At 41.2% G+C, this 23617-nt stretch overlaps 1 protein-coding gene across 2 annotated transcripts; it reads right to left on the bottom strand.

The window, feature by feature from the left end:
- Positions 1-318: 318 nt before the first annotated feature.
- bcl2l12 (BCL2 like 12) lies at positions 319-22568 on the bottom strand. Of its 2 annotated transcripts, none has more exons than XM_014192281.2 (8): positions 21988-22568; positions 10084-10267; positions 9643-9901; positions 6295-6508; positions 1997-2131; positions 1852-1925; positions 1390-1656; positions 319-650 (listed from the first exon to the last, which is right to left on the bottom strand). In XM_014192281.2, the coding sequence occupies exons 2-8, from the start codon at positions 10263-10265 to the stop codon at positions 609-611; spliced, it is 1173 nt and encodes a 390-aa protein (XP_014047756.1). In that variant the 5' UTR covers positions 10266-10267; positions 21988-22568; the 3' UTR covers positions 319-608. The 2 variants fall into 2 exon arrangements, with proteins under 2 accessions (XP_014047756.1, XP_014047757.1); XM_014192282.2 differs by lacking the exon at positions 21988-22568 and adding an exon at positions 21383-21665.
- Positions 22569-23617: the final 1049 nt, after the last annotated feature.

The following is a 23617-nucleotide window of genomic DNA, read 5'->3' as shown; positions in this document are numbered from 1 at the left end:
CATTTTGTAAAATACACTTAACCAAATGTATGAATCTCTGATTATGAATGTGGTAATAGTTCCAACAACTTGTTTCCATATTGTGCGTATGAATTCACTTCTCTTATAGTTCTGAGAGGAGCCTATGCTTTCATATACTTATTGCTGTCCAATAGACAACTGAAGAGGTCATTGACTTGCAACAGGGTTCGTCATTCTAATGAAATAAATATCTCATATCATTATAAATTGACTATCAGAGTACACCATTTAATTATGATCTCCAGTCATAACACCAAGTAATGAAACCCAAACCACAGACCACACTGTAAACATCAGTTTTTGTAAAACATGTTTATAGAAAAACATTGATAAAAACATTTTTTTTTAAATTGTACAAGTACACGTGATTCTCAGACATAAATACAAGTGACATAATTCACGTGTCGTAGAGTTATAAAAAGCTAATGCCTTCTCAGTCTCTCACCAAAGGAGAGACTGATGTCAGGAAGGCCCTTGAGTTGTACCTGACCTGATAGGAAACAACTCCAGGCCTTAGTCAGAGATTAGAGTTCACCGTTAAAAGGAAGTAGTGAGGATTTCCGAGCTGCCTTGATGGTGTAGGGTTGTCAGTCGCACTCCAAAATCTCTTCCAACTGGACAATACTTTCCTGCAGAAGGAAAATGGGAGATGTGGGATTTAGAAATTGAGGGAAAATCAGCACCAGATGCCTGCTGTGGTCAGTGACTTCTTCTGCCTCCTGGTGGTTGTGTTTGGAAACAACCTTTAATCTTTAGAACATTTTTACATTTTTTAAAAGATGGGTTAGCTTACAATGTCACGAAAACGTTTCACACGCTTCAATGGTGCAGAAGTCCATGTGTTGTTGCGATTCTGGATGGCCAAAGGCTAGCAACAATGACAAGATGCCGCCAGGTGGGGAATCGTACGTGGCTCGTTTCAGCTAGTTTTATCTTGTTCTTGATACCATGTCTTGCTTTGAGGTGTTTTGACTGATGTCACTTCAATGCTAATATGTCCAGAATTCACTAGCTAGCTAACCAACAACACAAAAATAGTGCTCGTTGTGCAACTTTATGTTTTCAATAAACATTGGAGATGAAATATAGTTTATATGTTGTCAACAAACTAAGTGAACCCCGTCTGATTTCCCCCATAGTTGCGCACATGTCGGTTTTGTTGCTCAACAACCAACCAGTCTACACAACCAAACAAGTTACTCTTATCAAATACATGTATATATTCTTCATATATTTAGCTGATTAGGAGAAATGGAAAACAAACACTAAGCTAAATCTGCATTAAAAGTTAGGGCCAACTTGCATTTTGCAAAAATAGTTTAGAGAGAGAGTTCTGATAGGGACAGGGCAATTGGAGCAAACACTCACCCATCCTCCTTGGCTCTTCACCCAGGGGGCAAAGTTCTCCATATAGCGCTCTGCGTAGCCCTGCATGCGCTGCATCCCTGTCGCCGTGACGACACGCCGCGACACCTCCATGGTGACGGCCACTCGTCTCAGCGTGGGGCTGCTAGCAGGAGACGGCAAAGGTGAGGGCGTGGCCTGTTCCTGGCTGGCGAAGGTGTCCAGGAGCTTGGCGAAGGACGGGTATGAGAGACGGTTCAGTGTAGAGCGCAGGAAGGGGTCCGACTGGATCTGAGGGGGCACACACAATACAAGGGTAGGTAGTTAGTAAAGGTGTGCATAGTAAAGGTGTACTTAGTAGAGGTGTAGTTAGTTTGTAATGGTGTAGGTAGTTCGTAAAGGTGTACGTAGGTAGTTAAACTGTGTAGGTAGTTAGAAACTGCAGTGTCAGGTGATCTAGATCTAGTCCTACACCAGAAGCCTTACCTTGTAGTTGATGGCGTCCCCTTCCATAGACAGTACCTGGACCAGCTGGCGCACCATTCCTTCTTTGTCAGGTTCTGAGGACAGGAGAGATGGATAAAAATAAAGAATAGCCATACAGCAGCATAGCATGTGTGTTTCCACTCACCAGGGGGAGGTTTGACCGGGGTGGTAGCAGGGCTGGGTCGTGGGCTGGACCTTTGGGGTCTCTTCATACTGTGGGACCGCTGAGCAATCCTGTCCAGAGTCTCAGCCACCTCCTCATAGAACTCAGGAGGGTGAGCTACAGAGAGGGATGGGAGGAGAGAACAGTAGGAATGTAATAGAATGGGCCTCCAACTCTGGTCCTGGAGAGCTACTGGATGTTGCAGGCTTTAATTCCAGCTTTTGATCCAACACTCATGTTTGAAATAATCAACTAAAAACATGCATTGTCTTCAGTCTGGACATTCAACTTTGAATCAGGTGTGTTGAAGTGTTAATTTCGTCAACAATAACTATGACGAAAAATAGTCGTCAACAACCTATTGTTCCTGACAAACTAAATTACGATAACGAGACGCTCTGAAAAAAAAAACGAACTCTTACCAATTGCTTTTCATTTTAGTTGACTAAATTTGTAACAAGACGAGAAGTCCACGTGAGACTAATAGACATTCACTTCGGCATGAAGCTCATTTTCATCTGTTTTGTCCAATCATAAGCATGCATAGCTGTGTAGAATACATAATGCAATCCTCTCATTGATCGATAACATGTTTCTGTTGCGCGAGCTGATTGTGTTGATCTGGCTCTCCCACACACAGCTCCCAGCAGTGGTGGAAAAAGTACCCAATTGTCATACTGGATTAAAAGTATAGATACCTTAATAAAAAGTTACTCAAGTAAAAGTGGAAGTCGCCCAGTAAAATACTACTTGAGTAAAAGTCTAAAAGTATTTGATTCTAAATATACTTAAGTATCAAAAGTAAAAATAATTTCAAATCACTTTATTAAGCAAAGCAGACGGCACCATTTTCTTGTTTTTAAAATGTACGGATAGCCAGGGGCACACTCCAACACTCAGACATAATTTACAAAAGATGCATTTGTGTTTATTAAGTCCACCAGATGAGAGGCTGTAGGGATGGACAGGGATGTTCTTTTGATAAGTGCATGAATTGGACAATTTTCCTGTCCTGTTAAGTATTCAAAATGTAACAAGTACTTTTGGGTGTCATGGAAAATGTAGGGTGTAAAAAGTACGTTATTTTCTTTAGGAATGTAGTGAAGTAAAAGTGGCCCAAAATATCAATAGTAAAGTAAAGTACAGATACCCCCAAAAACCACTTAAGTAGTACTTTAAAGTATTTTACACCACTGGTTCCCGGTCACTTCAATCACTCTTTCTTTTGAGCTGATGCACAGCAAGAACACTTCAATTGTAACAAACTAACCATTTTGCTCAGATCACATCCAGTTCTATTTTGCCATAAGCGTTATTTTCATCTATGGCAATAGCGAGTTGCGGTTGCTTTTTCAGATTGGAAAAACACATGATTTCTGCTGAATATTATGAGTACAGTAATAATTCTGGCATTGTTGTAAAGCTCATATTCTCCCCTTTTCAAGGAAGTCACTTATTTACCCCCCTCCGACAATTATGATGGGGAGAAAATCAGAGCTAAATTGTTTAACCTGTGGGCTTAATATCCTATAGCAGCCGATGGTTAATTACATGTAAGGCTGGCATTGGTTACAATGTTGCCAGCTAAGGTATACGAGGTGATTGATAGTAGACCTAGTTGGACAAGGCTATCTGAATGTGCACATGATGCACATAAGAGGTAAATATTATTTAAGGTCCCACAGTTGACAGTGCATGTCAGAGCAAAAACCAAGCGATGAGGTTGAAGGAATTGTTCGTAGAGCTCCGAGACATGATTGTGTGGAGGCATAGTTCTGGGGAAGGGTACCAAAACATTTCTGCAGCATTGAAGGTCCCCAAGAACACAGTGGACTCCATTCTTAAATGGAAGAAGTTTGGAACCACCAAGACTCTTGCTAGAGCTGGCTGCCCGCCCGTCCAAACTGAGCAATACAGGGAGAAGAGCCTTAGTCGGGGAGGTGACCAAGAACACGATGGTCACAGAGAGCTCCAGAGTTCCTCTGTGGAGACGGGAGAACCATCGCTGCAGCACTCCACCTATCAGGCCTTTATGGTAGAGTAGCCAGACAGAAGCTACTCCTCAGTTTAAGGCACATGACAGCCTGCTTTGAGTTTGCCAAAAGACACCTAAAGGACTCTCAGAACATGAGAAACAAGTTTCCCTGGTCTGATGAAACCAAGATTGAACTCTTTGGCCTGAATGCCAAGCATCACATCTGGAGGAAACCTGGAACCATCCCTACGGTGAAACATGGTGGTGGCAGCATCATGCTATGGGGATGTTTTTCAGCGGCAGGGACTGGGAGACCAGTCAGGATCGAGGGAAAGAAGAATGGAGTAAAGTACAAAGAGATCCTTGATGAAAACTTGCTTAGGACCTCAGACTAGGGCGAAGGTTCACCTTCCAACAGGACAACGAAACTAAGCACACAGCCAAGACAACACAGGAGTGGCTTCAGGACAAGATTCTGAATGTCCTTGAGTGGCCCAGCCAGAGCCCGAACCCGATCAAACATCTCTGGAGAGACCTGAAAGTAGCTGTGTAGTGATGCTCACCATCCAACCTGACAGAGCTTGAGAGGATCTGCAGAGGAATTGGAGAAACTCCCCAAATACAGGTGTGCCAAGCTTGTAGCGTCATACCCAAGAAGACTCGAGGCTGTAATCTCTGCCAAAAGGTGCTTCAACAAAGTACTGAGTAAAGGGTCTGCATACTTATGTACATGTAATGTTATTTTTATTTTTAATACGTTAGAAAAAAATTCAAAACCTGTTTTTGCTTTGTTATTATGGTGTGTAGATTGATGAGGGAAAAAAATATTTAATTCATTTTAGAATAAGGCTGTAACGTAAGAAAATGTGGAAGCGGTCTGAATACTTTCCAAATGCACTGTATGGATACATATCTTCAAACTCATATTTTCAAAGACTCTAGCTGAAACAACATGGGCTCTATGAGCTTGCATTAATGTTTTTTTCCCATCCAACAGTGCAATAATGTGAACAAACTCAACCATACTTTAAAAAAAGGTTAGCTAGTCTTATATCCTTTTGAATGGATGCTAATTTCATTACTGAGTCAAACAGATCAAGAGATATGGAAATGTGCCTATTATAGTGCCACCGTGTGGTTGATATGAAGGTGCTTGGATATGTTGAGCCTTGACAGAGTTTGCAAAATATGTACCAAGTTTTGTTACAATATGAATATCCGTGACTGATTTATAGACCTTTATGTGTGAGACCATGCCCACATGTTTATTGGTCAATAGGTACTAGTTGTTTTAGGTTGTAGTCTGAACTATTTTTACGTTGAGAGACGTAAATAGATGCCACATGTCAAGTTTCATGCAGATTGGTCATTCGGTGCCAGAGAAGTAGCGTTTTAATTGTTAACAAAATTCAAAATGGCAAAAAAAATGGATCATGGCGGACCTCATGGGTACCGAATTTCAGGACTCTAGCTCAAACGGGGTGAGGGGCATGAGCTTTCAAATGTAGAATTTTCAATTGTTTGTTATAGTGCCACCATTCGGCCAATTGGCATTGCATGAGAGGGTGTGGCCAATGGCCTTTACCATCATGCAATCTTTCATCCTCCTAAGCCTTATTATCATACAGGAATGTACATGTTAATTTTCCTTGACAGAAGATGTATAATAATAATAATAATAACAATAATGAACGCCAGCAAAAACAACAGGGTTTCACCCAGCTTCGCTGCTTGAACCCCTAACATGAATAATAATAAGTATAGCTGCAAATAGCAATGACGTGGCTCAAGTTGCGGGCCCACTGTGCCCCTTGGATGAGCTACCACTGTACTAATTTTCAGGCTTGTCCAATATCAAAACTCAACATCGAACAGATCATGCAATGTGCTTTGATGTATTTTGGACTATTTTTAATTATGTACTTTAAAGCGTCTACTTCACCAGAACCGCTAGACCGATTGATACTAAATTTGGTATATAGCATCTATGTGGTCCTGTGTGGCTCAGTTGGTAGAGCATGGTGTTTGCAACGCCAGGGTTGTGGGTTCGTTTCCCACTGGGGGACCAGTACGGAGAAAAAAAATGTATGAAATGTATGCATTCACTACTCTAAGTCGCTCTGGATAAGAGCGTCTGCTAAATGACTAAAATGTAATGTAAATGTACTCATTTCTTCAACCAGGACTCCAGCTCAAACAATATGGCCACTATGAGCCAATGGTGTTCGCTGCTGAACCCCTAATAAATATCATACTTTGAGGCAAACATTTATTGCTGCCGACTGTTCGGTTCCAAAATACTTACTGGGAGAGATGACTGGCACCCCGGGTACTGGCCCTACGTCGATGGTCAGTGTGGATGGCCTCTGAAGACGCGTTTCATCCTTGTCTTTATCCTTTTCTGGCTTCTTTTTTATGCTGAAGAAAGAGGAGAGCTGGCTCTTCAACTTCTTTGACTTTTTCTGCTGTTTCGGATCGTTCCCTTCTTCATCTGACGTGGAGGGGAACCTAATGTCTTCCTGAGGTAATAGTAAGAATGATGGATAATGTATGTATGTGTATATCAACACACACACACACACACACACACACACATCTTTGTACATATCATAAGTTGTGGAATGTGGTTATTACATTCCATAGTTTTCTGCTAGATTTCAGAGCAGCAGTTTTGCTCTAGGACCGATGTGGTCTTGTCTAGAATTTAAAATAGCAGCTAAAAATCGGTCACAGGTCTTCTGTCTGACCTAAAACCCAACAAAACTCTTAAAATGTGGGATTGGGATACCAGCCAATTACAGTACCAGTCAAAAGTTTGGACATCTACTCATTCAAGGGTTTTTCTTTATTTGTACTATTTTCTACATTGTAGAATAATAGTGAAGACAATAAAACTATGAAAAAACACACATGGAATCATGTAGTAACCAAAAAAAGTGTTAAACAAATCAAAATATATATTTAGACTCTTCAAAGGAGCCACCATTTACCTCAATGACAGCTCTGCACACTCTTGGCATTCTCTCAACCAGCTTCACCTGGAATGCTTTTCCAACAGTCTTGAAGGAGTTCCCACATACGCTGAACACTTGTTGGCTGCTTTTCCTTCACTCTGCGGTCCAACTCATCCCAAACCATCTCAATTGGGTTGAGATCAGGTAATTGTGGAGGCCAGGTCATCTGATGCAGCACTCCATCATGGATGGCGTTTCGCTGAAGAATGCTGTGGTAGCAATGCTGGTTAAATCACTGACAGTGTCACCAGCAAAGCACCCCATCATACCTCCTTCTCCATGCTTCACGGTGGGAAGCACACATGCAGAGATCATCTGTTCGCCTACTCTGCGTCTCACAAAGACAGAGGTTGGAACCAAAATCTTCTTTTAATTGGTGTAGTGGTTTCTTCGCAGCAATTCGACCATGAATGCCTGATTCACGCAGTCTCCTCTGAACAGTTGATGTTGAGATGTGTCTTTTACTTGAACTCTGTGAAGCATTTATTTTCGATGCAATTTCTGAGGCTGGTAACTCTAATGAACTTATCCTCAGCAGCAGAGGTAACTCTGGGTCTTCCTTTCCTGTGGCGGTCCTCATGAGAGCCAGTTTCACATAGCGCTTTATGGTTTTTGCGACTGCACTTGAAGAAAGTGTAAAGTTCTTGAAATGTTCCGTATTGACTGACCTTCATGTCTTAAAGTAATGATGGACTGTCGTTTCTCTTTGCTTATTTGAGCTGGTCTTGCCATAATATGGATTTGGTCTTTTACCAAATAGGGCTATCTTCTGTATACCACCCCTACCTTGTCACAACACAACTGATTGGCTCAAATGTATTAACCTGTCAGGGCTAGGGGGCAGTATTGACACGGCTGGATAAAAAAACATACCCGATTTAATCTGGTTACCACTCCTACCCAGTAACTAGAATATGCATATACTTATTACATATGGATAGAAAACACCCTAAATTTTCTAAAACTGTTTGAATGGTGTCTGTGAGTATAACAGAACTCATTTGGCAGGCAAAACCCTGAGACATTTTCTGACAGGAAGTGGATACCTGATGTGTTGTATTGCCTTTAAACCTATCCCATTGAAAAACACAGGGGCTGAGGAATATTTTGGCACTTCCTATTGCTTCCACTAGATGTCACCAGCCTTTACAAAGTGTTTTGAGTCTTCTGGAGGGAGATCTGACCGAACAAGAGCCATGGAACGATGATGTCCCATTAGACACCTGTTCATGTTGGGTACCCTCGTTCCAATACGTTATAAAAGAGTATGCATTCGTCCACCTTGAATATTATTCATGTTCTGGTTAAAAAAGGCCCTAATGATTTATGCTATACAACGTTTGACATGTTTGAACGAACGTAAATATATTTTTTCCCCTCGTTCATGACGAGAAGTCCGGCTGGCTTAGATCATGTGCTAACAAGACGGAGATTTTTGGACATAAATTATGAGCTTTTTTGAACAAAACTACATTCGTTATGGACCTGTGATACCTGGAAGTGACATCTGATGAAGAGAATCAAAGGTAATGGATTATTTACATAGTATTTTCGATTTTAGATCTCCCCAACATGACGTCTAGTCTGTATCGCGAACGCGTATTTTTCTGGGCGCAGTGCTCAGATTATTGCAAAGTGTGATTTCCCAGTAAGGTTATTTTTAAATCTGGCAAGTTGATTGCGTTCAAGAGATGTAAATCTATAATTCTTTAAATGACAATATAATATTTTACCAATGTTTTCTAATTTTAATTATTTAATTTGTGACGCTGACTTGACTGCCGGTTATTGGAGGGAAACGATTTCCTCAACATCAATGCCATAGTAAAACGCTGTTTTTGGATATAAATATGAACTTGATAGAACAAAAAATGCATGCATTGTCTAACATAATGTCCTAGGAGTGTCATCTGATGGAGATTGTAAAAGGTTAGTGCATCATTTTAGCTGGTTTTATGGTTTTGGTGACCCTGTCTTTGAATTGACAAAACATTACACACAACTCTTGTAAATGTACTGTCCTAACATACTCTAAATTTATGCTTTCGCCGTAAAACCTTTTTGAAATCGTAAAACGTGGTTAGATTAAGGAGATGTTTATCTTTCAAAGGGTGTAAAATAGTTGTATGTTTGAAAAATTTGAATTTTGACATTTATTTGGATTCAAATTTGCCGCTCTTGAAATGCACCTGCTGTTGATGGAGTGCACCACGGGTGGCACGCTAGCGTCCCACCTAGCCCATAGAGGTTAAGGAAAGAAATTCAACAAATTAACTTTTAACAAGGCACACCTGGTAATTGAAATGTATTCCAGGTGACTACCTCATGAAGCTGGTTGAGAGAATGCCAAGAGTGTGCAAAACTGTCATCAAGGCAAAGGGTGGCTACTTTGAAGAATCTCAAATATAAAATATATTTGGATTTGTCTAACACTTTTTTGGTTACTGCATGATTCCATGTGTTATTTCCCAGTTTTGATGTTGTCACTAGTATTCTACAATGTAGAAAATAGTAAAAATAATGAAAAACCCTTGAATGAGTAGGTGTGTCTAAACCTTTGACTGGTACTGTATGTGACATGTAATTTCTTAGTACATTTTGAATAATGCATTGTGATTAACAACGTGAATCCATCTCACCTCGAGTTGGTCTCTGAAGAAGCCTGGCAGGCCTGGGTTGGTTCGGTTTGGTCTTCCGTCCTTCTCCAAGGAGCCACCATTATGTGTCTGGTCTGCACCGCTGTCTTTAGCTGAGCGACGGAGAGGCAGGGTGGAGGGCCGTGGCTGCAGTCGTCTCTTAATGAGGTCCTTCAAGCCGTGTTTCTTCTCCTCCACTGAGCTGATTGCTTCATCCAGAGAGTCCCAGCCATTGTCCGGCCGCTTCCTAGACTCCTTTTCACTGGAAGGAAGAGACAGGGGAGATGGATAAAGAGGTAGGATGGTTGGATTGATTGCAACAAAAAAAAGATACCATTAAAAATAAAAGGTTAAAGGATATTGGGTGGCATTTTTAAAACATACAACTGGGGTGAGGGTGAATGGCAGGGATGTGAGGTGACGGGGATGTGAGAGAGTTGTTACCTGTACTTGTTGTGGTCTTTGTAGCTTCCACCCACCGTCCCAAGCCGCTCGGCCGAAGGATTAGAGAGTGCGCTGCGGAGGAAAGCTTTCAGCACCAGACGAGTGTCTGCCTTGATCTCAACCAGAGAGATGGACGAGACAGAGGGGTTGGGAGAGGAAGGGTTGAGCGCATCAGTTGACATCACTGAGAGAGAGAGAGAGAAATGTTATTGGCCTATACCTGACATTTTTTGTGTCTTAGTATGCAGTATAGCAACTCCTACAAGTGCATGTTTAAAGTCAACTCCAAAGGCAGCCCCAACCTAAAGACACCAACCCTTTCATTAGTCAAGGGATTTGATTTTAACTTCTATGGCTTTTATTGACCGACAGACAGACTGACCGTATGCAGCCTAGATCTGTCATGCTTCCACAGATGGGTTCGCTGACAATGTCACTAAAACGATGTGCATGCTTTAATGGGGCAGAAGTCAGTGAGTTGTGATTCTGGATGGCCAAATAGTTACCAAAAATTACAAGAAACTGCTTTGTGGGGAATCGTAAGTGACACATTTCAGCTAGCTTCATCTTGTTCTTGATACCATGTCTTGTTTTGAATGATTTCATGACAATGCTAATATGGCAAAACATTTGCTAGCTAACTAACCAACAACTGTAACAATGTATTTGAGACAACAAGTGCAAATGTATTGATGTTTTCAATAAACGTTGGAGAAGAAATATAGTTTACAGTCTGTTTTTCCCCATAGTTGCGCAAGTGTCGGTTGTGTTAATAATGGAACAGTCTTTGTTTCTACCTGAATACGTCAGTGACAAACACCATGGCTGATGCCATGGCACTCATAGGGAAGTGAAAGCAATGCCGTACACAAACACACGGCTGGAGAATCCAGTCTATCCACATTTCAATCATTCTACACACAAGAGTTCGAACACTTCCGCCTCGAACACCAGTGTCGCTAACATTTACACATACATACATGTTTTAGTCATTAAATCTATGCAACCTACTCAAATCAGGGAAGTCCGAGTTCCTGAATTCCTAATCAGACCTTGTAGTGGTGGCAGATAATATTCACAATTTTAGTGACTTTAATATTCACATGGAAAGTCCACAGACCAACTCCAAAAGGCTTTCGGAGCCATCGACTCAGTGGGTTTTGTCCAACATGTCTCCAGACCTACACATTGCCACAGTCATACTCTGGATCTAGTTTTGTCCCGTGGATAAATATTGTGGATCTAAAATGTTTTTCCTCAAAATCCTGGACTAAATCGGACCACCATTTTATTACATTTGCAACAAATAAACTCCTCAGACCCCAACCAAGGATCATCAAAAGACATGCTATAAATTCTCGGACAACCCAAAGATTGCTAGATGACCTTCCAGACTCCCTCTACCTACCCAAGAACGTCAGAGTAAAAAAAAAAAAAAAAAAAACGTTTTATTAAATTGGTTAACCTGTTAGGGCTAGGGGGCAGCATTTGCACGTCTGGATAAAAAAAATGTACCCGATTTAATCTGGTTACTAATCCTACCCAGTAACTAGAATATGCATATACACTTATTATATATGGATAGAAAACACTCTAAAGTTTCTAAAACTGTTTGAATGGTGTCTGTGAGTATAACAGAACTCATTTGGCAGGCAAAACCCTGAGACATTTTCTGACAGGAAGTGGATACCTGATGTGTTGTATTGACTTTAAACCTATCCCATTGAAAAACACAGGGGCTGAGGAATATTTTGGCACTTCCTATTGCTTCCACTAGATGTCACCAGCCTTTACAAAGTGTTTTGAGTCTTCTGGAGGGAGATCTGACCGAACAAGAGCCATGGAACGATGATGTCCCATTAGACACCTGGCGCGCGAGTTCATGTTGGGTACCCTCGTTCCAATACGTTATAAAAGAGTATGCATTCGTCCACCTTGAATATTATTCATGTTCTGGTTAAAAAAGGCCCTAATGATTTATGCTATACAACGTTTGACATGTTTGAACGAACGGAAATATATTTTTTCCCCTCGTTCATGACGAGAAGTCCGGCTGGCTTAGATCATGTGCTAACAAGACGGAGATTTTTCGACATAAATGATGAGCTTTTTTGAACAAAACTACATTCGTTATGGACCTGTGATACCTGGAAGTGACATCTGATGAAGAGAATCAAAGGTAATGGATTATTTACATAGTATTTTCGATTTTAGATCTCCCCAACATGACGTCTAGTCTGTATCGCAACGCGTATTTTTCTGGGCGCAGTGCTCAGATTATTGCAAAGTGTGATTTCCCAGTAAGGTTATTTTTAAATCTGGCAAGTTGATTGCGTTCAAGAGATGTAAATCTATAATTCTTTAAATGACAATATAATATTTTACCAATGTTTTCTAATTTTAATTATTTAATTTGTGACGCTGACTTGACTGCCGGTTATTGGAGGAAACGATTTCCTCAAAATCAATGCCATAGTAAAACGCTGTTTTTGGATATAAATATGAACTTGATAGAACTAAAAATGCATGCATTGTCTAACATAATGTCCTAGGAGTGTCATCTGATGGAGATTGTAAAAGGTTAGTGCATCATTTTAGCTGGTTTTATGGTTTTGGTGACCCTGTCTTTGACTTGACAAAACATTACACACAACTCTTGTAAATGTACTGTCCTAACATACTCTAAATTTATGCTTTCGCCGTAAAACCTTTTTGAAATCGTAAAACGTGGTTAGATTAAGGAGATGTTTATCTTTCAAATGGTGTAAAATAGTTGTATTTTTGAAAAATTTGAATTTTGACATTTATTTGGATTCAAATTTGCCGCTCTTGAAATGCACCTGCTGTTGATGGAGTGCACCACGGGTGGCACGCTAGCGTCCCACCTAGCCCATAGAGGTTAACCACCTAACTGGGAATCTAAATTGAACCTTTAATACCCGAGCCCTGAAGCAAGCTTCCAGAAAATAGGAAAGTCTTCCAACTAGCTTGGAAAGACAGAACCATGCAATATTGAAGAGCCCTCACCGCTGCTCGATTATCCTATTTTTTCAACTTAATTGAGGAGAATAAGAACAATGCAAAATGTATTTTTGATACGGTCGCAAAGCTAACTAAAGAGCAGCATTCCCCAAGAGAAGATGGCTTTCACATCAGCAGTGATGAATTCATGAACTTCAATGAAAAGTTCATGATCGTTAGAAAGCAAATTACGGACTACTTTTTGAATTTATATTTTCCATAACTCAGTTGTCCTGAGTCTGCATAAATCTGCCAGGACCTAGAATAAATGGAGACAAGTTCTTTAATCCTGTATGTCTTGACACATTTATGGCAATAGTCATGGCCTCTAAAACTTCCAGCTGCATACTATTCCAACTAAACTACTGAAAGAGCTACTTCCTGTGCTTGGCCCTCCTATGTTGAACATAATAAATGGCTCCCTACCCACCGGATGTGTACCACATCACTAAAAGTGCTAGTAATAAAGCCTGTCGTGAAAAAGCCAAACCTTGACCGAAAAAATGTATTTAAAAAAAATATATATATATATAAAAAAAAATTAAAAAAATTGTATTAAATAGGCCTATCTCAAATCTCCAATTGCTCTCAACATTTAAAAAAAAAGCTGTTGCCCAGCAACTCACTGCCATCCTGAAGACAAATTGTGTATACGAAAACGCTTCAGTCTGGTTTTACAGCCCATCATAGCACCGAGACTGCACTCGTGAAGGTGGTAAATTACTTTTAATGGCGCCAGACCAAGGCTCTGCATCGGTCCTCGTGCTCCTAGACGTTAGCGCTGCTTTTGACACCATCGATCACCACATTCTTTTGGAGAGATTGGAAACCCTAATTGGTCTACATGGACATGTTCTTGCCTGGTTTAGATCTTATCTGTCGGAAAGATATCTATTTGTCTATGTGTATGGTTTATCCTCTGACAAATCAATTATAAAAGTTTCAGTGTTCCTCAAGGTTCCATTTTAGGACCACTATTGTTTACACTATAAATTCTACTTCTTGGTGATGTCATTCAGAAACACAATGTCAACTTTCACTGCTATGCGGACGACACACAGTTGTACATTTCGATGAAACATGGTGAAGCCCCAAAATTGCCCTCCCTGGAAGCCTGTGTTTCAGACATAAGGAAGTGGATGGAAGCACATGTTTTACTTTTAAACTCAGACAAAACAAAGATGATAGTTCTAGGTCCCAAGAAATAAAGTGAATTGCTGTTGGATCTGACAATTAATATTGATGGTTGTACAGTCATCTCAAATAAAACTGAAAAACCTCTGCGTTACTCTAGACCCTGAGTTCTCTTTTGACGAACATATAAGGAATATTTCAAGAACAGCTTTTTTCCATCTGGTAACATTGGAAAAATCTAACTTTTTGTCCAAAAATTACGCAGAAAAGCTCATCCATGATTTTGTCACTTCTAGATTAGTCTACTGTAGTGCTCTAATCTCTGGCTACATGGATAAGGGCACTAAACAAACTTCAGTTAGTGCTAAACACTGCTGCTAGAATCTTGACTAGAACCAAAACATTTGATCATATTACTCTAGTGCTAGCCTCTCTACACTGGCTTCCTGTTAAGGCTAGGGCTGATTTCAAGGTCCGGATTTGCGTCCCGTCAGGCTCATGCGGTGGAGGAGATCTTTGTGGGCTATACTCAGCCTTGTCTCAGGGTATTAAGTTGGTGGTCTGTTGATATCCCTCTATTGGTGTGGGGGCTGTGCTTTGGCAAAGTGGGTGGGGTTATATCCTGCCTGTTTGGCCCTGTCCGGGTGTATCGTCGGACAGGGCCACAGTGTCCCCCGACTCAGCCTCCATTATCTATGCTGCAATAGTTTGTGCCGGGGGGCAAGGGTCAGTCTGTTATATCTGGTGTAATTCTCCTGTCTTACCTGGTGTCCTGTGTGAATTTATGGTATGCTCCCTCTAACTCTCTCTCTCCCTCCCTCCCCTCCCGGAGGATCTGAGCCCTAGGACCATGCCTCAGGACTAGCTGGCCTGATGGACTGTGGACAGGAAGGAGTCATCTCGTCATGTTGCTGCTGCAGTTTCAACTATTCTGCCTGCGGCTATGGAACCCTGACCTGTTCACCGGACGTGCTACCTGTTGTTTTTGATTCTCTCTCTCTACCGCACCTGCTGTCTCAACCTCTGATTGACCCTGCTGGTCATCTATGAACAGGAAGGAGTCATCTCGTCGTGTTGCTGCTGCAGTTTCAACTATTCTGCCTGCGGCTATGGAACCCTGACCTGTTCACCGGACGTGCTACCTGTTGTTTTTGATTCTCTCTCTCTACCGCACCTGCTGTCTCAACCTCTGATTGACCCTGCTGGTCATCTATGAACATGTTGAAGAACAATCTGGCCTTAAAACCTCTCTAGGCTAGGGGGCGGTATTTTCACGTCCAGATGAAAAGCGTGCTCAAAGTAAACTGCCTGCTACTCAGGCCTAGAAGCTAGGATATGCATATTATTAGTAGATTTGGATAGAAAACACTGAAGTTTCTAAAACTGTTTGAATGATGTCTGTGAGTATAACAGAACTTATTTGGCAGGTGAAACCCCGAGGACAAACCATCCAGGAATGTTTTTTTGAGGTCACTCTCTTTTCAATGGGTTTTCTATGGGGATCTAGATTTAAGGCACTTGCTTGCGGTTTCTATCGCTTCCACTGGATGTCAACAGTCTTTAGAAATTGGTTGATGTTTTTCCTTTGAGTAATGAAGAAGTATTGCTGTTCAGAACGAGGGTCGAGTGAAGTGTACTGTTTGTTAGGGGCGCGCAACCTGAAAGCTCGCTCCACTTTGTTTTTATCCGCTATTGAACGCAGTTTATCCCGCCTTAAATAGTATTGATTATTTACATTAACAAATACCTAAAGTTGTATTAGGAAAGTTGTTTGAAATGTTTAGACAAAGATTACCGGTAATTTATTAGATATTCTGTAGTCATGTTGCTCGAGTTGGAACCGGTGTTTTTCTGGATCAAATGCGCCAAATAAATGGACATTTTGGATATATAACGACGGAATTAATCGAACAAAAGGACCATTTGTGATGTTTATGGGACATATTGGAGTGCCAACAGAAGAAGCTCGTCAAAGGTAAGGCATGAATTATATCGTTATTTCTGAGTTTTGTGTCACGCCTGGCGGGATGAAATATGATTGTCTGTTTGTTTGATGGGGTGCTGTCCTCAGATAAAAGCATGGTTTACTTTCGCCGTAAAGCCTTTTTGAAATCTGACACGGTGGCTGGATTAACAAGAAGTAAAGCTTTAATTTGGTGTATTGCACTTGTGATTGTATGAAAGTTAAATATTTCTAATAATTGAATTTGGCACTCTGCCATTTCACCGGATGTTGTCAAATCGATCCCATTAACAGGATTTGATCCCTAAGAAGTTAATGGCCATGTACTATCTCCACCCAGCACAGCCAGAAGAGCACTGGCCACCCCCCATTATATTGTATATAATGTTGTTGTTTTTTATTACCGAAACCAGTTATTTTAATAATCGAACTGAAACGACTAATCGCTCAGCACTATCGGTGTGTATGTGTGGTTGTTTGATTAATCTAATGGCCAGGGGCGCAACTGTCACCCCACATTCTAAAATTGCATGTGCCCCCCTCAGTGTTATCATTACACTGTGATACAAAAAATGCTATCGGTGAGCTTTAGAAACATCTGGGCGCCTCAGAGTGGTCAGGTAGGCGGTTTCAGCCGGCTGGATTTAGGACCACGCAGACACCACAGAGCTTGCGGACAGGCTGTGTGAAGGCAAAGCTTCTGACCAGCATGGTGCTGCTGTCTGCGGCTGCTGTCTCTGTGTGTTGCGCGTTTTCTCAGAGTTGTAAAAGCAGAGCAGAGCAGAAACAGGCTACTCTTTATTTGACTGATGTAGCTGGCAAGGCAACTGCTGTTTGACTTAACAGAAAAAAAGTATTTATTCCCAGTGATGATCTAAAAGTGTAACTGACATGTAATGTTAGCTAATGTTTCAACCCTCTCGACTGAAGGTCTGTCTGAAGAGAATTAACTAGCTAGTGGGCTACCACAGCCAGTTAAGCTCTAGCCATCTGTCAGATAGATACTGCTAACAGCTGTTGTGTGTATGGAAATGTTTTGATGGCTTTTTGTCCCGTTTCAACAGAAGTAAATTAACTTGGATAGTTTTTGCCAGTTGAAGCACCATTAGAGCTAGCAAAAAGTTGGCTTAAATGAATCACACTAGACCTGAAAGCAGACAATGAAACCTGCGGGCAAATGATTGAAAACCGATATACTGACATTTGACAGCGCAATATTTTATTTGAGTCAGTATAGCAATGTAACATTATTGATCTGTCAATTATCCTAGCTAATTCCCTACTTTTCACACTGACACGGTATAAACAGCCCTAACGGTATAAACAGCTCTAATTCTACTGCTGGCAACAATTTAATTAAGTTCTCTTGCCAGCGTTTACTGACACCGGCCATATTCAACGGTTGTTAAGCGTTTGTAAATCCGTCAGTTACTCTGCTCTGTAAATCGGAGTAGATAAATTTACCATCTCTGTCTATCAACAGTCGCAGTGGCATTTTATTGAAATGGTTACTTGAACAGGAGTCTTTTGTTAAGACGTGAAGCTAGCTAGCTGAATAATGAACCATAATCCCAACTCATGTTACTAACCTGCATGAATCTGCAGGTAGCTAACCAACCAGGTTCATGTTAGCTAGCTAACATTAGGCTATAACTAGCAAAGCAAATGACTCTGAGATACGAATAATAAGATCATACACATAACATTAGCTAGTGAGCCAGCCAGCTAATGCTAGCTAGCGAGCAAACAGTACACTAACTAGAAATGAAAATGACTAACAATTACAAACTTGTAATATCTGAAAAAGTAGCTAGCTAGACTATCTAATCCGTATAAATCATGGATGGATGCCTCTCCCTGTCATGGAGGCCGTGGTTGCCCTTACTTTGAAGATGTAATCCGGAGACAGGTGTTTTCTCCATCTCCTCAGCTATCATACTCTAATTGCCCTGATTTCAAAACTCGGTCCTCCAGAAAGTGGAGAGCAACACTTATGCAGTTTTAATACACAATATATATTTTTTTAAGGACAGGATTACCTACACATACTAACCAGCTCAAATTGACATAAGCGTGCTATATGGCAGACCAATCCAAACTCATCCCGCGGCATGTCAAGCCCACTCATTAGGTTATTTTTCTGTGGTTAAAACAACTAGGCTCGTAATTTTATTTGTAATTACAGATGACATACAAGTATGTTAATAAGGCACATGAAAGTTCACATGTTCCAGAAGGCATTTCTGCCAAAAAATGCATTTAGAATTTTTTTTTTTTAAGTTTACGTTCAAATGGCTCTCCTGTGATGTAGTGACCCGCGACATACGCCTAGTTTCCTGAAACGAGTCAAATGTACATAAGTATTCAGACCATGTACTCAGTACTTTGTTGAAGCACATTGGGCAGCGATTAAAGCCTTTTAGTCTTCTTGGGTATGACGCTACAAACTTGACACACGTGTATTTGGGGAGTTTCTCTGATTCTGCTCTGCAGATCCTCTCAAGCTGTCAGGTTGGATGGGGAGTGTTGCTGCACAGCTATTTTCAGTTCTCTTCAGAGATGTTCAAATCGGGTTCAAGTCCAGGCTCTGGCTGGGCCACTCAAGGACATTCAGAGACTTGTCCCGAAGCCACTCCTGCGTTGTCTGGGCTGTGTGCTTAGGGTCATTGTCCTGTTGGAAGGGTAACCTTCGCCCCATTCTGAAGTCCTAAGCCTTCTGGAGTAGGTTTTCAACAAGGATCTCTGTACTTTGCTCCGTTTACCTTTCCCTCGATCCTGATTAGTCTCCCAGTCCCTGCCGCTGAAAAACATCCCCACAGCATGATGCTGCCACCACCATGCTTCACTGTAGGGATGGTGCCAGGTTTCCTCCAGATGTGACACTTGGCATTCAGGCCAAAGAGTTCAATCTTGGTTTCATTAGACAAGGGAAACTTGTTTCTCATGTTCTGAGAGTCCTTTAGGTGCCTTTTGGCAAACTCCAAGCAGGCTGTCATGTGCCTTTTACTGAGGAGTGGCCACTCTACCATAAAGGCATGATGGAGTGCTGCAGAGATGGTTCTTCTTCTGGAAGATTCTCCCATCTCCACAGAGGAACTCTGGAGCTCTGCCAGAGTGACCATCAGGTTCTTGGTCACCTCCCTGACTAAGGCCCTTCTCCCCCGATTCCTCAGTTTGGCCGGGCGGCGAGCTCTAGGAATAGTCTGGGTGGTTCCAAACTTCTTCCATATAAGAATGATGGAGGCCACTGTGTTCTTGGGGACCTTCAATGCTGCAGAAATGTTTTGGTACCCTTCCCCAGATCTGTGAACTGACAATCCTGTCTCGAAGCTACGGACAAGTCCTTCAACCTCATGGCTTGGTTTTTGCTCTGACATGCACTGTCAACTGTGGGACCTTAAATAGACAGGTGTGTGCCTTTCCAAATCATGTCCAATCAATGGAATTTACCACAGGTGGACTCCAATCAAGTTGTAGAAACAATGGAAAAAGGATGCACCTGAGCTCAATTTCAAGTCTCATAGAAAAGGGTCTCAATACTTATGTAAATAAGGTATTCCTGTTTTTTATTCTAAAAGCCTGTTATCGCTTTGTCATTATGGGGTATTGTGTATAGATTGATGAGAAATGTTTCATTTAATCAATTTTAGAATACGGCTGTAACGTAACAAAATGTGGAAAAAGGGAAGGGGTCTGAATACTTTCCGAATGCACTGTATTTGCATATGTTATGATCTTGAGCAGGCTGGCTGAATTCTGGCAAAGAGTATGTTATTTTAGCTCAGCATGTCTAAAGATTCTCTATTTTCCCTGTTTTTGTTTGCTTGGAAATGTTGATACTGGAGACTTATCAGAAGAAACTGTTTAAGCTAGCATTTATAGCAGCAAAAAAATGCATGGCAGAAATGCCACGTTATGAATCACTAGATTTGATTTATTACAAGATTAAGGGTATACTGTGCAACTTTCATGGCACACGAGACACCTGTTTTATTTGCGCCTGTCTCAGTGGATTAATCCATTGAGGAGGCTGCGGAGATGCCACGGTCCAAGAATATAGGGATTATGGCTCAGAGGCACGTCTCTCCAGAATGCGCTCTCGCATGCAATTTTGTGGGTATTCATTGTTTCATAGACATAACTTCATTATGTGCATTGTTTGCTATCAATTAGCCATTACATACTGTACATCACCAATAGTAGCCTACATTTACCGTTAATTCCCATTATTTCTAAATCTGCAATGTGTGTTTGGTTATGGTTATTTCTGTTAATGCATTAAATATATTAGTCATTTACCGTTTGTTCTCATTGTCGGAGTGGACAAGTTTTTGTTTTTTTCATTACATTTACGAGTTGTCAAATTATTTATTGTCTTTTGTTTGAAACCCTCCTGTCAATGTTGAGTAAGGACGCGCATCTGATTATGCATATAGACGTAGGACATGGCTACATGGCCTGCGTGCAAATGTAGACCAATACATGTGCCCATTTGGGGATGTCTGATAGTATTTCTGATTGTCTTAACTCACCACCACTAATGAGCTGTGGAGCTTCTCAAAGTAATGTCTCTTCACCTCAAACAGCAAGTAAACAAAGTCTGTTTTTAGAATCAACTTAGAAAGACTATAGTTCCTCAAAGTATTTGAACAACATTTCCAGCTCTCTCCCTTTCGATAACCACTCGGCATGAAAGGGAAAAATGTAATGCTCTGATCCAGTGGAAACGTCATAAAATACCTGATTACTTATTTCCCTTTACACAAATAGCCTAGGTCCTGAGCTCACTGGCATGGGAAACTGAGGGCCCAGAATATTTTATACAATGTTCCAAGTTTGCTAGCACGAGTTTTGGGGAGACCCAGTTGATACAATGTTTCAAGACAATTGCAGACAGGCCATGCGTAGCCAATGTGATTTATAGGATATTTATTTTTATCAGGATATTTTCTACCTGCAGGCTGCAATGTTGGCTTTATGTTGGTTATTATTACATATTTGGCAATGTAGATTAACCACAGACAATGATTTTGAGATACAAAGACTACTATAAATTAAATGAAACTGTTCCACAAAAATGTGCATATGAAAATCATAACTGGCACGCAGATTGGTATAAACGGCAAGATAAATTGGCACTTCAAATGGAAAAGGTTTCCGACCACTGATATAGCCTATTACCGGCAACTTCAGGAGCGAAGGCCAGCAGCAACGGGTGAAGGACGGTCGGGAATAGGTTTTTTTTCCTTCTGGTTCGGATCTCTCTGGCTCCCTCGAGTCAGTACATACAGTTGATTTTGTTAAAACACACAGGGTGTGTCTATAAATGGAAAAATACACGTCTTTTTTTTGTCGGGGAAAGCCTTAGTAGAAACGCAGGAAATTAGCTTTAGATGCACAAACAAATTCTGAGGGAGGACCCCATGCCCCCCACTTCTAAAACCAAAGTTGCCCACTTCTAAAACCAAAGTTGCGCCCCTGCTAACGGCTGTAGTAAATACGGATATTACTTAGTCCAAGAACTTCGTGCCAGCATCTTATCAGACTGTCACCACGCCCTCTCCTTTCTTTAGTCATGGCATGCAAGTATCAGTTCAGGTGGTATTTGTGGCATGAATGTTCACAAGGTTACACTTGACTTACTTCATCTTTTCAAAAATGGAAATGTGCAACTCTACATTGGTCATCGGCACACCACTAAAACCCACTGATGTTTGAATGGCTGAACACCGGACCGAAAGTCGACTTTCCCTCAAAATATGCGGCCACTTAAATATTAACGTTACCTGTGGTGGGTCGGTCTCACTGCTCAACGCCACGCCAAATCGGAGTCCTCATAAGCAAAACTTCCCAGTGGAGTAATATTAACTTTTCTAAAATATAACTTAAAAAAAAAAATATATATATATATATATATAGTGCTAAGCGTTCGTCTCCTCTCCACTTTTTCAACTTCAAGCTAGTAACAGCAGGCTAACGTTAGCTAGCTATCGCTGTAAAGTTGTATTGATTCGATAGAACACTTTAAGACATATTTAGCTAGCTAACGTTACATGTTTTAATTCGCTTCCACGATTGTCAGTCCTCACAGACCGCTCTTTAAATTTGTCTACTTCTTATCCAGTCTTGCTAGCTACTTTTGTGGGTCAATTTCAAGTCAACCGCTCTTGACCAAATGAAACTCGAAGTTCCAGCTTTCCGCATATCCAAGGTGAGACAAATTTACGTCAAAGACAGTACAGTATGAAGATAGGCAGAAATTGCTTCTCCAATAGAAATCCCCGATCCCCACTTGAGCCGCGTTCAACTACTAGTCGAAACTAGGAAACTCGGAAATGTCAAAAATGCTACAACCACAGATAGAACAATGAGACAGATAATTCACTGAACGTATAAATATGAAGCACCCGCATGGCGTTTCCACTCACTACCAAATATAGTAGTAATAAGAAGCCAATTGGCCGGCAGTGGGAGAATATAGAACGAGATGGATTTTGGCCGACGTTCTGCAAATGTTCTCATCAATGAAACATTCGATCTCAATACAGTTTTCTGTCACCAAAACTAGAATCCGTGCTGAACAGAGTGGACAACGTTTTGCAAACTTTTACTCAAAACAATAACAGCTGTTTAGAAGGAGTGCCAAAGCGAATTGTGTTATTGCACACGCTCACTTCAAAGAGGCGTTCCCTGACGGAAATATGCAAATGTTGCAAGAACGCGCCAATAGGATCTCGCTAGCTCGTGCTTGGCTCTGCCCACCTCCTTGCTTGTTCTGCCCACTATGACTAATTTGTTCCCGTTGGAAACAACAGGCTGTGGTCTATCTTAGTTGTAAAAATCTTTGATAAAACTGGTTGTAGTTATACATGTGCCTCGTTCAATGAATCAGCAAGTTGGAAATGAGCTTCCTAGTTCCGACTAGCATTGAACGCGGCATTATAGGACGTCATTGTGAAGTTGGCTAGCTAATGGTGCTTTCAAGACAACTGTGAACTCGGAAAAAAACAAATTCGGAAAGTCAGAGCTCTAGAAAAAGGCCAGAGTTCCCAATTTGAGGTTCCGAGTTGGATAAGCATTCAAAACGAATTTTCTCAGTCGGAGGTTGTTTTTTTCAGAGTTCACAGTGGTCTTGGATGCACTGAAGATGGAAGTCGGAGATTTCCCAGTTCCGAGTTCATGCGTAGACCATAGGCGGAAATCCCAGGGGGGACACGACCCCCCATCCTGGGAAAAATATGATTTGTCCCCCCCAATATATTACTGTAAACATAAATAATTTAAATAATATTAATAGTACGCAATGAAAGCACTTGTCCTGATTATAGACACTTAATAGCGCGTTTTTGTTTCAAAAGATTGTGGCCCCCCGCCCTTTGCTTCACAATGGTTTGATCCACTGCCTCTCACCCCCCA

The sequence above is a fragment of the Salmo salar genome, chromosome ssa03 (assembly GCF_905237065.1).
Source record: "Salmo salar chromosome ssa03, Ssal_v3.1, whole genome shotgun sequence".
NCBI classification, from domain to species: Eukaryota; Metazoa; Chordata; class Actinopteri; order Salmoniformes; family Salmonidae; genus Salmo; species Salmo salar.
This window is presented reverse-complemented; position numbering and strand designations above follow the sequence as displayed.